The 15913-nt window shown below is 36.0% G+C and overlaps 1 protein-coding gene across 6 annotated transcripts in view; it reads right to left on the reverse strand.

Annotated features, from left to right (window-relative positions):
• Positions 1-15913, reverse strand: part of EPRS1 (glutamyl-prolyl-tRNA synthetase 1) — a 41831-nt gene that overhangs the window by 23585 nt on the left and 2333 nt on the right. For all 6 annotated transcript variants that reach the window (XM_049833692.1, XM_049833690.1, XM_049833688.1 and 3 more), the window contains exons 2-12: positions 15324-15408; positions 10750-10849; positions 8740-8896; positions 7431-7570; positions 6674-6768; positions 5229-5355; positions 4507-4699; positions 3917-4088; positions 2134-2367; positions 587-671; positions 196-255 (exon numbers count right to left, since the gene is read on the reverse strand). In XM_049833692.1, coding sequence (XP_049689649.1) covers positions 196-255; positions 587-671; positions 2134-2367; positions 3917-4088; positions 4507-4699; positions 5229-5355; positions 6674-6768; positions 7431-7570; positions 8740-8896; positions 10750-10849; positions 15324-15408 — 1448 coding nt within the window. The remainder of the gene's footprint in view (positions 1-195; positions 256-586; positions 672-2133; positions 2368-3916; positions 4089-4506; positions 4700-5228; positions 5356-6673; positions 6769-7430; positions 7571-8739; positions 8897-10749; positions 10850-15323; positions 15409-15913) is intronic.

Consider the following 15913-nt stretch of genomic DNA (forward strand, 5'->3'; position numbering starts at 1 on the left):
ATAGGAGAATCAATAGGATTAGTGCTAGTTCAGGTTAGAAAGGGGGGGACATTCCATTTTCCTGAAAGTGTGCCAAATGATGCAACATATTGCAACTGCTACTTGTTGTGATAAGCACTCCAATGAACGCTGGATTCTCTACATATCCCAGAAAGAGGATATCAGGAGTGGCATCAAATTCAAGTAAGCACATACCTTTTTGTTAAAGGACCAAATTTTATCCCACTCCATATTCACAACAGATCGAGAGGAGCCCTGGAAAAAAACCCACCAAATTAATATAAATATTCTAGCTATTAGACTCATTTCAGACAAAGTCCTTTAAAGACTACAAACAGTCTAAGATTTGCATTCATCAAAACATTTAGAAAGGCATCTTGAGCTTACAAAATAAACACTTTTTGAAGAAACCTGACACCCCATTTTGCCACGACTTGCTCACAGGTCTTAATATTGTTGAAGCAGTACACATGAAAGCAGCAAACCTTCAAAAGAAGAAACATCCCAGTGACAAGTACTTTAACTGAAACTTCACAAAAACTTGTCCTTTCTAAGTAGATTCAAAGAATCAGAAGAGAACACCCACCTGAGCAGCAATAAACTGTTTTAGCCCTTCAACTGTCATGCCTCTTCTTAGGACACCACGCACAGTGGGAAATCTTGGGTCATCCCTAGTACAAAAAGACATTTCATCAGTGTCACACGCTAAGTTCTACCTATTAGTTACACTGATCAAAAACTTTACTAGTACTGCCACACACAAAAGGCACAGCTTCAGTGTACTTTGCTTGCATGAATTAAGAGCTAGATGAGAAGACCTAACTGAAAAGACTGAGCTCTTATCTATACAAAACGTATGGTGCAAGTTTTCTTCTGCTTCACCCCAGGAAGGGAAGCCATCTCTTGGTGAAGTGGCTCTTTTCCTATAACTATTCAATCTTAAGTCTCTCAAAAACTGGCAAAAGTTATATCCCTAACATGTTTACTTCCTTTTCAATGGCACCTGAATAATGGAACCTGAAACAACAGGGCTTGATTCTTTCTTGCTCAAGAGAAACCAGAAAGAGATGAGTGACAATGACAGTGTTATCTCTCAATGACGTGATAGAATTCTATGATTTTATTCTCTTATGCAAGAATAAAAAGGACTAATCTGAAATGTAAAATACATGTTGGTGGGAACACAAATCGAACCTTGCTGAGGACCTAATAGGGAGGCTTAGGGAGGGAGAGGCCATCATAAGACCAGCTACACCTCTAGGGAAAAACAAATAAAATATATATATATATATATACACACGTATAAAATTTTGGCTCTAGCAAAGTGGCTCCATGCATAAGCTAGGAATCTAGGCTTCCAACACAATCAAAAAATAAAACCAACAAAACCAAGCACACTTGGGACACCTAAGCAAGCCAACCAGGCAGCCCAGAAACGTGTATAAAATGATGCTCCCATAGGCTGAGCACAGAATCACCTAAAACCACCCAGGAAAAACACTACAGGTAGTTGTCTGATTTAGCATTATCCATGGATTTCTTCAGACTCCTGCACTACAAGGAAAAGACTTTAGGTGGTATGCTCCCACAGCTAGCCCATTGTGGGAATGAACAAAGGAGCCTCTCTAGACTCCAAACTACTTGCAGAAGTGTAAACCCACAGCTCACCCTTTCTAGGAAAATACCTAGGCTACTAGGCCACTGAGCACTACCTGTAGAAATCCAGTGAACATGAAAAAAAAACCAGAACAGGGTGGGGGGGAGCAGGCAGGAGGGATTTGACTAGATGGATAGGACCAGAAGTTCTTCAATTCAGGCCCTCTTCTGGCATTGCTCAGGAATGAATCGGATGACTCAGTGGAAAATGTGTAAGTAGCACCCGTAGCAAGAGCCGAGTCCAAAAATAAGCTACCTCATGTTTATTACAGGATATGAATATATAAGTACACAGTTACTGTAGAGTAGTAAACATACACATTGTACATGCAGAAGACACTGTAATTAATCTATGTTCTTAAATAGTTTAAATAGTTCATGCTGCTTTGATGTCTAAGCATTGTCTAAAACAAAGAACGTGTGCATCAGTCATGAGTATCTTAAGGAACAATGCTGAACTACAACCATGTAACGTACCATCCATCCACAAGCCCTTCGTTGACAAACCATGTAAGCTTTCTCTTAGAGAGCACAGTGTTGTTGAGGTTTAGCCGGCTATACTCCCATATATATGGTTTCCTTATGCCCAGTGCCTCAATGATCCAGTAGAATTGTTCATCTCTGTCATGGTATTCAGTTGTTCTCAATGCATGTGTGACACCTTCAATACTGTCAACAATGGGGCAGGCAAAGTCATATGTGGGATAAACCCTGAGAATAAAAACATTCAATTATCAGGGCAGAAGAACAAAACACCTTCCTCACATGTAAACATTAGAACTAAGCATAATTTATATTTATATAATATAAATATTTATAATCTATGATCCTGAATCTTTCAGATCAAAACTAAAATAGCACACAGACAACAAATTGTCCATAAAAAAATCCAGAGGACAATACATTTTTTAAAAAAGAAAGCCTTCAAGAAATCAATTGATCATAGCCTTAATATCATGACTAAAAAAAAAAAGAAATCCTACACTGCTACTGTTCTTTTCAAACACATAAAATACTGACTTAAAGGGTTTTTTTTCCCCTTAAATATCAAAAAGAATCATTAGTTGACTGAATAACAAGCAAAGCTTCCATGTTTAAAAACAAACCCCTACCCACAGACATAGCTTTACTATTATACACACATTAAATCAATGTTTCTAAAAAAGGGAGTTGTATAGCTGCAAACAGAGGTTTCAAATAAGCACTGAACCATAGCCTTGAACAACTGGGTAGGCTTACTTCGATGCACAACATAGTAATTCTTCATTCTGCACAAAGACAGCAGCTGCTCTGAAAATGGAAGCAGCCACTCAGGTAAATAGATCAAGGATGTTTTGCAGCAATATAAAATTGTAGCAATGTGAAATTGTCATGGTTCTGTTTAAGCTCCAAGAGCTAAAGCAAACAGCCATTAAGTCTTAATCCATGTTTTGACATGAAGGTCTTCACTGACATACAATGTATTTATGGATCAAAACTGAAATAATATTCACTGCTGACCATGACGGCCAACTCACAAGTTTTAAAAGTCATTTGCAGAAGTTTCAGAAAGTCAAGAGACTCATTACATATTCTGACTGAAAAATGCTAGCAGATTCCAAGTATTAAAAGAAGTTTACTACGGAATGGTAAATGCCCTGATGTCCTGGTTTCAGCTGGGATAGAGTTAACTGTCTTCCTAGTAGCTGGTACAGTGCTATGTTTTGAGTTCAGTATGCAAAGAACGTTGATAACACTGATGTTTTCAGTTGTTGCTCAGTATTGTTTAGAGTATAGTCAAGGATTTTTCAGCTTCTCATGCTCAGCCAGGGCACAAGAAGTTGGCACAAGACACAACCAGGGCACCTGACCCAAACTGGCCAACGGTGTATTCCATACCATGGGACGTCCCATCTAGTATAGGAACTGGGAAGCGGGGGGGGGGCAGGGAATCACCGCTCGGGGACTGGCGGGGTGTCAGTCGGCGGGTGGTGAGCAATTGCCCTGCGCATCATTTGTACATTCCAATCCTTTTATTACTACTGTTGTCATTTTATTAGTGTTATCATTATCATTATTAGTTTATTCTTTTCTGTTCCATTAAATCGCTCGTATCTCAACCCAGGAGTTTTACTTCTTTTTTCCCGATTTTCTCCCTCATCCCACTGGATGGGGGGGAGTGAGTGAGCAGCTGCATGGTGCTTAGTTGCTGGCTGGGGTTAAACCACGACACCGGAAAAGAGCAAAAATCACAGGCCACATGAGGAGGAAGTGGACGTACTTGTAGGTACTTCCAGTACGTGGGTGAGGCTGGTTTTTACAACGATAAAGAGTTGGATCCCTCATACATCCATTGTTACTACTCATATCTATTTTTGCTCGTAGACAACAAGTTTGTCCATATTCTGTTCCCTTTTTCATTTCTTCCCACATTTGTAGATTCTTATTAACACCTAAGAACAATAAAAATAAATCATTTTCTAAGGTACTATGAAGTTGATACAGAAGCATGTTTTATTACTGCAGTAACAAAAAGCAATGTCTAAAACATTCTAAAAAGCAATGTCTAAAACATCTAAAACAAACCCCCCCTCTTCAGACACTGGAATTCATTTTCACACATTTTACATTTTGCATTTTTTAAAAGTGGTAATGAATGGTGATGAATTCATCCATACACAAGTTTACCGCACCTGTCTAAAAGTACACTTATCCCAGCCTTGCAGAACAAAGCACTAAACACTTCCAAGTTCCTATAAGGACCTTAGAGATATGCGATTAGTCATCTCATTCATCTTTGTTAATAAAAATCAAGTCTTGATGCCAAATTAAAAAGATAAGAAAGCAAGATGGAAGCTTAAAATATCTTACAGTTATTTCTGTGTTTAGATTCCATTCTTTGCTCACGCTCTGCTTTCATTTGTTCTGCAGGAGTATCATCCACATAAGCCTTCCCTTCTTGAATAAGCTTCTCAGCATATTTCATTATTGTTTCAAAGTGATCTGAGGTATATGTAAATTGATCTGGTTTGATGTGCAGCATTGCAACATCTTCAAGAATAACCTGCAAAGTGTGAAATTGTATACTGTAATATTCAGAAAAGCTAGTTTTCTTAAACCTCTACCCTCTTCATGCCAGATGTGGTGTTTTTAATGCTCCATTGTCCAGGAAGGATAAGCCATAAGAATAATATGACATGAGTGAAAGAAAAGAGAGGCAGGCACTTATCATTCATTCACAGCCTATAATTAAATGACATCAGACTTAAACAACTTCAAGAAAGAGGTGGGACAAGAAAAGGAGATGAAAGCTGAAAGAAATTACTTGTTATGGACTAAGAAGTATTTATACAATGAAAACAACAGCATATTGAAAGAGTTGCATCGAAGAAAGAGAAGAAATAAGCTACCAGTATAAGGACTTTAAGCTTTTCAACATAAAGATGATGGAATTCCTTCCAAGCATAAGACTTAAGTGTAATACTGATACCGTAAAAATCTAGCACAAAACAAGTGTGCAAGAACAGATCTGCATGTCATTTACCTCTGAATTAGCTATACAGTGAATGGATTTCCCTGCTCTCTTATCATACCTTTTCAAAGTCTTCTTTCTCTTTTTCTGGATTTGTGTCATCAAATCTCATAATAAGTTTTCCTTTAAAGTTAACTTGGTAGTGCTGATTTAGCAGGGCAGCTTTGGCATGACCGATATGCAGATACCTAAAAAAGGAAATAAAAAATAAATATATACACCTGTACTACTTCAGCTAAACTTTTTTTTTTTTTTTGTGAGGGAAGGAAAAAGAATGGAAAGCAATACCCAAGTCTAACAAAAAAAAAAACAACCCAGGATATTTGTTGAAATACTATACATTTATGAAAGTAGATTATGTTTCTTCTACCATAAATTTAGTAGTTAACTGTTAAAAATACCTAAATCTGTAAATTAGAGTGTCATTATGGATAGAAAGATAGGACTGCAATTATCTCCTGTTTTAGACTAACTTGAACCAACTGTTGATGATACTCAGTAGTAGCTGCCAGATAATCTGAACCAACCACATTCAGAAGAGTGGAATTTTCTGAAATGGTGGTTGCTGTGTTTTTAACATAAGCCAAAAAGCTACTGTCAGTTTAAACTAAATATAAAAAATCTAAAGCCACAAAATCACTTCCAAAAAAACAATTTAAAATATATGTGTCCCTAAAGAACAGTATTTTAAGTAAAACACCAGAATTAAGACACTAAAAGCTACTAAAGTAACATGAGAACAATATATGTTATACAAATACATGCACATAATACAAAACTTATGATAGTTGAGCAACAGTTTATACTGGACTAATAGAGTAAGAAACACTAGTAAAGAAGTCACATGATGCAAAACAGCCTGTTTAATGAAGAAATGCAATCATGGAAATTTTACAGCTCATCGTGCAATTCTAAAAGGAAACAGAAAATTAAAAGTTGGCTGAAAATTGTATTTATTAAATTGGCTCATCACATCACCACTCAGTGGTCTTTAAGGAGTTTGTGTTTTGGGACTACATACAGACTGGACCCCCAGTCCAAAGGTCTCCATTATATATCTAGTGCCAAGCTTCCTGAAGGGAGGCTACCCCATACATCATACATCTTTTCCTTCTCAGATCTAAGCTTCCTTGAGAAGCGAGTCCTTTCACGCTACTCATAAAGACTGTATTTATACATCATAGCTACTGTCAGTGCACACGCCTCCATTATCCATGCAAATGCCATCCTTCTGCTTCTCCTCATCCCACTGCTGAGCAGCACCATGTCACCTGCTGGCAACTAACCTCCTTATTCCAAGTTGAGGCAACAGTGCAATGAGGTATAGAGGAGAAGTAAACATACAGCTCTAACGTAGATGTGGACAAAGCTTTAAATACTCTTTTGGCTTAAAAGTCTTGTCTGATAAGCTGATTAACATCCTCACCAAAGCACACTTCTTTTTTTTTTTTTTTTTTTAAATAAAAAACACAAACAGAACCTTCTCAAAGTATCTATGTTTCTTACCCACTTGCTTCAGGAGGAAACCTTACAATGACCTTTCCCATCTCTGCACCAGGAAGTTCAACAAACTTCCCAACATCTGCTTTCTTTTCTGTTGCCTTAAAAATTAACAGAGACGTAATTACAGATCGCATTAGCTGTATAATCAGATATAAAACTCTAGATAATAGCTTCTGCACCAAGGTCTCCATTCAAACCAGACGACAAAAAGCTGCTATATTGGACTCGAAATTCATCTATTGACAAGTTTCACATTACTCGTGATACATCAAAACAAGATTAATTTTTGAGTTTTAAGTTATTCTGTCTTCAAATTTGATCCAGGACTGAAAAGTCCCATGAAGTTGTTCAATTTTTTCCATAAAAGGAAACAGTTGCTAGCCAAGTTTTTATATCCTAGTGTTCTTAACCTGTATGTGATCAACAAGTTCAATCAACCAAAGACTGCAATCTTTGCAGGTCTATCAGAATCTCAAAATCCTCTTTAGAAATAGCAAACAATATGTCTAAAGAGCAGTGCTGATTAAGAGGTGCCATTTTTATATGATTCCATTTAAGCTCTGGACTACACCACTCATGCCTTTCTAAACATGAAAGCTCCAGCTTTATCTTTAGACAAGTTTACAAAAATATAATTTAGTGTACAACCGATTCCTTTTAACTTTTAATTCTCTAACTTAAAAAAAAACCCAACAAACTGTCTTACAGTGTATTCACACAAATAAAGCTATTCTCTCCAGAGGATCCAAGTAAATCTTACCATTTTAACCTTTGGTGTACCAGAAACCCACTTGGCTCCTACTGACTGAAAAGCACGCTGTACCTCAAGAAAGCCATACCATCGCTTTGCATGGACAGGAGCTTTGTTCTGCTGTAATTGCTCTTGCCATATGTTATTATCTGTTAGAAAACAAATCATTTTTCAAGCTATTAAGTTATAAAAATTGAATGATTACCAACAGCAATTTTTAAAACCAAAAGATTATGATTTTAAAAAAAATCTACTTACACTCTCTTCTGAAAAGACGTTTAGTCATGGGGACACAAGTCATTCCAAAGCAAATTAAACAAACTCCCTCCAAACCCCAAACATACTGTATTCTTTCTTGGATTCATCAAAGCAGAAGGTGGAGGGGACTGGGGAACATATATTTTAATTTGCATCACCCACCTCAAAATTAATAACAACTTTTTTTTCAAGACAGAAATATAGGATATCCCTCCAGTGTGTCTACATTTGATGTTTTCTAAGCTTTATCAGAAGAGAAGCATGTATCAATACTACCCTTTATTTTTGAGGTGCTGTATTCCCACAATCTAATTTTCAAAGAACATGACTTCACTAGAAAGATTCTGATGGGGAAAGGAGAAAAAAAATGAAAGAAGTATACTCCCTTCAGATTTCTCTCAGGAGCAGCAACTTTGAAAAAATATGTAAAGATGTTAGCTTTTAATCTTGAATATGCATTTTACTTTCAAGAGGAATTTGGTTATACTGAATAGTAGATTGACACCTATCAACTTTAGGCATACCTCTCCAAGAATACAAAAACCAAACCCATAAAAACAGGTCATCAAATCTTATTTTAACCTCTGAAGGGTATTTTAGAGAGTAACATATACCTCTCTTAATAATTCAAACTAAACACCAAAGAAATTTGCTCTACTAAGATAATGTCATGGAAAGGTCTGTGTATATAATTTTACTCTGTATTACAAAATAGTTTAAATATTTCATGCAAAATTTTGGGCCACAGTAAATTTTCATATTTAGGCAACATGTAATAAAAAGACATTCTTACAGTTAACACAAAAAAAGTTTAAAAAATTGCTATCCATGATTACATCCTATAAATATCCAAATATAACAACAATTTTAAAAAATTCTAGGGTTTCCTAAGCTATACTATTCCCATCTAGTGGGATGCACAGGCCAAAGCAGTATGCACAACAGTATACAGTCTGGCATACAGCTAAGAGTTGCTACTAGCATCCACAAAAAAGGAAATTTGAGGACTCCTGGTATACACTAATTGCAAGTCAATGAAAGCGAGAACATATACTGATACCTTTTAGTACAGCCCAGACACACAGGTCTGCGAGACTCAAAGAGTTTCCAACCAAGTACGTTCTTAGAGACAGACAGTGGTTGAGCTCTTGGACTGCTGAAAGAAACTGGCTGGCAGTAGATAACTTTGTAGCACTAAACTCCAGCCAATGGTCAATCTAGTTTTAAGGGACAAAAGATAGTCAAAGTTACTAAAGAAATGAGAAAGAAGCTTATTAAAAAACCTGAAGTAATATATAATCCATTTAATAGCTGAACAGAAGATATTAAGTGGAACATTAGCCTTAAATATATCGGACAACAAATCATAACATATGCTTAAAGAACATTTAAAATATACTGAAATATTCACCCAGAACTATGTTAAATGATTAAATTTAATTTCCTTCAGGAGGTATTCAAACTGCTGAAAATACCGACCTTACTGATGCTATTCCCATTGGTAAAAATAATCAGCAGTTCTTAGGTACTTATTTATCACACATGGTATATAATAATCATCATTACCCTTCAACTATTTAAATACCACATTTGTAACCTATTTGATCTTCCCAGAACTGCTACTGGATAAGTATACCATTTTCCCCTCAAGTCCCTATCTTCTCTGCCTCGTCTCCTTTTAGATTTGAAGAAATCAAATCTCTCTCCCACCTCATTTCCCTCCCCTCTCTCCCGCAAAACAGTCTTCTCCCATAAAAGGAAATATATCTTGGTACATAAACAAACAAACAAACAAAAGTATCAGGCCCTTGGTTAATAATGTAGCCCTGTCTATAAATTGAATCCCTCAATTCTGTAAGAGACTAAGTGTCTCTCCTAGTCTTCTGTCCCTGTTTCATGAGCAAGTGTTCTGTAAACTGCATCAGGAATCCTTCCAATATTCGAGCCAACGTGGCAGGCACAGATGTAATTACACCACCACAGAATTCAGTTCAGTCATTTGCAGTTATGCTCCAAAATATTTGCACCACAAATGCAGCTGTCCCTGTACTTCTTGAAGTACAACTATTTCTGAAAGATGCAGAAGTTAAAAGAAGAATTTTATCAGAAATACCAATCTTGAAAGTGTGTTTGCAGAGGTCTGAGGGCTTAACTTCAAAACAAGGCTTTTGGTCAGAAGATTTAAATAGCCATAAGATAACCTACAACTTTTTAAACACCTTACAAGCAATATACTAAGACAACACTTCCCTTGAAATGAGCTATATGAGCTGAAGAGCGATTACTACTAGCTTCATGTAGTTGTAGAAAAGAGCTGAATCAAGTCCTTCAGTCCCTGCACAAATTGCAGAAGAAATAAATTTGAATTTATCTCTTAGTTTCAGCTACCAACTTAAAATTCAGCATATTATTATTCTGAGCTAGGGTCAGAAAGAATTCCCTCTCATTTCATATTATATCCACAGTTCCTAAAAACTTTTTGTAACCTGTGTAAGCAAAGACGACCAAAAAAGCTTCCTCTTTGGCACAAAAATTCTGATGCCCTCCTGGCACTTGTAGAGAAGAATTATGGAATACAGGACTTTGCACGAGGGAACAGTCTGTCTATGTGGCCATGTCCCACCACATTTCACTGAATGAAATGGGGGGGGGTCAGGGTTTTGTCCATTAAATACAGCAAAACTAGTTCAATATTTCCATGTCATACAGTGTTCCGTGGTGTTACACTGAAATGTTACAAGGTAGCAACTGATGTCAACAGAGCTGAGGAAAGTGAAGAAGGAAAACTGCAGATAGCACTTTCCAACCTGAATTATACTAGTGAACTATCAGCTTAGGAGTTGCTGTTGCAGGGGTGGGAAAGGGCAACCCTTTCAAAGCTCAGATTTATGACTCTTCTTTATAAGAAGGAGCAAACTTAAGAAAGCAAAACCCTCAGCATCCCACATAGTTGGAACCTCAGTCTAACAATAAAAAAAAACAAAAACGCAAACACAAAAACTTTGATCACAGGCCAAAAGAGAGGAGAAAAAGGAAAAGGAAAAAAAAGAGAGGCATGATTCCTTCTCACCTCAGTGTGTTCCAACAGATTCGAACCATACAATCCAGCAGAACCAGCAACTCTAGCCAGATAACGAACTATTGAATTCACATCGGTAAATGAAACATGCCTAAAAAAGAAAGAGGCAAGATAAAGATATATTAAATTACTAACTCCAGTTCAATTTTAATTATACATACACAGTTGAAACATGTGTAATGCAAACACAAAATAATTTCTGGGTGAACCAACAGGTACCAGGTTACCAGAATAAAATAAAAAAAAAAATCTAGCAAAAGAATATATCAGTCCTTGCTTTTCTATCACCAGATGGAACAATAAGCTTCTAAACATGAAACCAGTTTATTTACATAGACAGAAATTAAGAAAATAAAACTCTCATTATTCCTTCAAAGAATAAAACTCTCTCTCCACATCTGACAGAATGCATAAGTATAATCCGAGCTACATATTTTCCAGTACATAAGGAGCTAAATCAACATCTGTTTTCTCTTCTTTTCATACAAGAAAGATAACGTTGAAGAGGATTCCTAGAGAATCTACAGAGGAATCAAGAGGTCTCCACTGTGGTTTTAAGGGCTAGTATCAGAGGAAAAAAAAAAATTCATTTGTTACTTACTTTACTCAATTCATACTTCATAGAAACTATCCCCTATTGAACAAACTTGGCTGCCTGTATTTCTGTTGTTTACCCAGTCTTCTCCAGATAAAAGACTAATTTGAATTTGTTTTTCCCATTCTGCTGTTGAAAATTCTCAATGAATCTAGAGGCAAAAGGCTCTCCAAAGAGCATACTTCTTTCTGTGTTTTAATCTCCCTCTTCTACCTTACATACAGTATTACAAAAAGCTGCATACTGTCAGAAGTCTAGCTTCAAATTCACCTAAGATAAACACGAACATTTTCATTAATATTTACTAAAGTGTTTTGGAAGAAAGTTGCATCACAACCATCAATTCTCCAGATAATACTCATTTCCACAGTCCCACATAGATGTAGATTACAAAATCAGAGCTCCAGCTACTTCTAAACAAGCATTGACATCAAGAAAAAGAGTTCCCATAAGTCTTCTGTTCCACTCAATTTAACAGACTGAATGCTACACTTCAATTTGTCCAAACAAGGTTTCAGTTCTGTTCTGCCATTGTTCTATACTTCCTGTTACACCTACTGTGTCCTTTATAAAATTAAAAGTATTTTTGGCAGCCCTCAAAAAGCCTTGAAAAAAATCAATAAAAGTTCTGAAAAAGATACAGAAGACTTCTTGATATATTAACAATTATGAATCCCATTTTTAGTACAAATGGATCAGCCAGTCTCACTAGGTTAACTGCATCAAAACCTAAGGAACATAGTTCATTTGTAGTTTTTTTGCCTCTAGCTTTTCAAGCTTCTAGGATCCAGTATACAGAAGATCCATAAAATATAACTAAAAACAAAAGCCACAGTGGGGGGCTTAACATACACAAAGTATGTCCTATTATAATTTCACAGTGCTATCAGATTTTAATGAAGCTTCTTCAAACTGAGGAAAGCAAAACATTTTGAAATCATTTGCATCTACAGAAAGTCTCTGAAATGTGTTTTTATTGTTTTCATTAGTTCATATTAAAACAAATAAAACAATTACTTGAACAAAATTGACTAAATATATGAAATGTGACAATGTTACTCTGAGTAAAATCTCACTGGTGTCTAAAAAGTTGTTTATTTTCTTTGGGAAAAAAAGATCTACTTTCACCCAAACATAGTGCTAACTGGCCTCCTTTGAAAAAGTTACAAAACATTAAGGCTGCTATTTGCAGCTAGTGCCTGCTAAATCCAGGGGTAAGTAAGGAAGAATAAACAGGGACAATGCAATGTTACAGACAAAAGAGTAAGCAACTCTCAAAAATGGCATGAAATGCCACATAATTAAATACCAGGGCAAATATTCAAGAAGCAGAAGACAAGATGGGAGAAGGAAAAAACCCAAACACAAAACAAAACGGAGATTCTCCAATTGTAATAAACCATTATTTGAATTAATTTGTAAAAAGCATTGCAGAATGGTTCCGTACAGTGGTTAGATACATCTGCCTAAGTGTAATACTTCTCTGAAGTATGCATGTGCTCACAACACAAACCAGAAAAGCTGTACTGCAGTTTGTTATCTGATAAGATGCAGGTATACTAAAACATTCCATAAAGCCATCAGCATCTAGCAGAGTGGTTTGTTTAGGAGCTATTACCACATGAAGGCTTCAAAAATAACCTTTAAAATAAAATTCATCATCTCAAATTAGTGATAAACTTTTCCACTTACTAGCTGACAGCTGAGTTTCAGCTAGTTAACTGAAAAGTTTGTCACTAGATTTTAACTGCACTTCAAAATACAACCTAGAAAAATAGCAAATAAAATGTTCTCTCTTGTTCAAGTCATTAGAACTAATGGTTTCCTGAAAAAAAATAAAAAAATAAAAAAAATCAAAGTCTGAAATATCCCAAGTGGATTTCAAGTCATGCCAAAATAAGACAGCTTCAGCAGAATTGATGCCATGAAATCCATTTACCAAAACCATTAGTTGAGATATGAGTTCAGCTGATGCTTCTCAAGTCACAGATACACTTTTAACAGACTTTAAAATAGAGAATCAATTTTTAAAATGATTGTACAAGTGAGCAAGAGAAAATTAATGCAATATTGAGGTTTGGAATAACTTCTTAAACATAATCCAATGCCAGGGATGAGAAGACACTACCACACAAAAAACTCCATCTGATGGAATCATGATTCTAGATACTAGCCACACGTGGCCAAAGTGCAGAAGAGCTTTTGCTTTACATTTCTGACAATGTCCATTACAGCCAAAATTAGTGGTTTTGCAATGCAGTGGGAAGAAGGCATGGTAATAGAAAATTATTTAATAAAATTAAATACAATACTACTTCAAAGCCAGGTATATAAATTTATATTCTTCCAAGATCATCCCCATGTGTCACAGGAGTATATATGTGTATGCATAAATTTTGGTATATACACACACACACACTGCCTAAACTGTGAAAGGAAAATGAAACCAAAATCTGACCAAGACTACTTAAGGGGAAAACTCTCTCACGCAACTAAAAAAATATCCATTTAACTCTTGTTATGTAAGCTGTGTCCCACATGTGCATAACACACACTGAAAATTATTAATGCTGTACCAATTAAGTCCCAATATAACCTGCCACATTTCTCTTGCTTCAATTCAAAATCACAAATTCAACGCCATCACTAGGCACAGCAAAAGACAACATGTAAAATAAGAGATTACAGTAAGGAAAGAACTAATATCTGAGTTCAATTCTAACATTTTAAACAGAAAGTAATACTTGCAACCAGTAAAACAATCGTTATAATTGAAGATTGTGAATCATCCTGTGCTTTGATTTTTTGCAGAAATATGTACGTAGTGACAAGCTCTTTCCCTAAGGTTAGAAGACAGTGGAAAAGCTCAGTTGGTGTTAATTTATGAGGATCAAGTCAGGATCTCTGCAACACAACATAAAAATACTATGTTGCTTTTATAACCATTCTACAGACATGTAGGAATACCGATTGATGATGCACTGGTGGTTTTAACAGCATCTTCTACTCAAATAGCTTACAAAATGCAAGTTTGTCAGCAAGTCCATGAACAATAGATTTTTTTGCTGTTCTTTCAAAAAACAATCAGTATTCAAAACCTACACTTATAATCACTAATCCCAAACTCATCACAGTGTTAATATACTTTAAGTTAGGACTACAATGTTTATTGGTCAAAACCTGCTCCTTACTGTAGATACTAGACATCAGAGATATCCACCGATATGTCAGCAGTACTTAAGGTATCAGGATAGCTCCTCTTGATACATCCAGGTATCTCACCTGATATGGAATCTAAGATGACAATGCAGCTTCCCAAAACTAACAGCATTAGTCCTGCATTTCTGATATGCATATGATCCTACTCAGATCATAAAAACCACCTTCATGCCCCAGACTTGAAAATATTTATTCCAATGGCAGGCTATTTTTAGAAGGACAGGCAATAGGTTTCTACAAAATTTTCCAAGATTCTTTCTACAGGATGCAGATGGATACACTGGGCAGCACGTCATAGTTAATTAGCACTTTTCTAAGATAAAATTATGCCTTCACTTATATGCAGCAGTGACCGCAAAATAATGCCATATAAACCTTTAAAATTCATTCTATCACATAGCGCAAGTCTAAGGAGTCTTGTATACCAAGCTTGCCTAATATAAAATGGCCTTGCTTTTGTTAATCCATGGCACCTGAAAAAGGCAAATGCCTAAACAATAAAGTGATTGGTACAGCAAAAACAATTAGACATAAGTGCATGCAAATTACAATACCTGAGCTCTTTCCATAAAGATCAAGTTTAGAAGATACTGTAAATGTTTTGTCTGTGCTGTAAAGAGACATCAGTAATGCAGTGTAAAACTGTATTCTTCTCTTCCTCCTACCTGAAAAGGTTACTGTCAATGTTAAAACCATGTGATTTTTAAAACTGCTGACCCAAAGCTAGAATGAGAGATGCAAAGTCACTTACTCGGACACACGGAGGATGGTTTCTTTGCCTTCTTCCACTGAAATTTCAACATCATCCTTCACATGCTCCACTGTCAGCAGAGCTCCTTTAAAAAACAAGAGAAAAAGATACTGAATTTTCTTCCAGGAAAGATATCTTTCATAGTAGCAACAAAAGAGTTACATTTCTTATCAAATAGGACCAGACAACTGAACTGGCTCCTTCAAGTAAGATTGCCCAGGGAAGAAATCAATGTTCAGTCTCATATGCGTTCAGTCTCATATGCAAGAGGCTTCTTATTCTTGGCAATCCTTACAGCTTCAAATTGATAACATCCAGCATACGGTAACCTGCAGTGAGCTCAGCAAGTGTTGGCACCAATACGTTTTGCTTCCTAAGGGTATTCTAAAAATTAGTCCTGTCCCCCAATATATGTAGAGAATGCAATCAAATTGCTTTAAATTATTGAACAGTATAGTAACGTACACCATCCCAGCCCTGACTTATGCATCAAAGGAGATCAATTACCGAATATACCTGTAGTTTCTGAACAAGGATGAGACTATTTTAAAGCTGATTTAATGTTTATGAAAAGATTAGCCATTCAAAAC

The sequence above is a fragment of the Accipiter gentilis genome, chromosome 30 (assembly GCF_929443795.1).
Source record: "Accipiter gentilis chromosome 30, bAccGen1.1, whole genome shotgun sequence".
Classification (NCBI taxonomy): Eukaryota; Metazoa; Chordata; class Aves; order Accipitriformes; family Accipitridae; genus Astur; species Astur gentilis.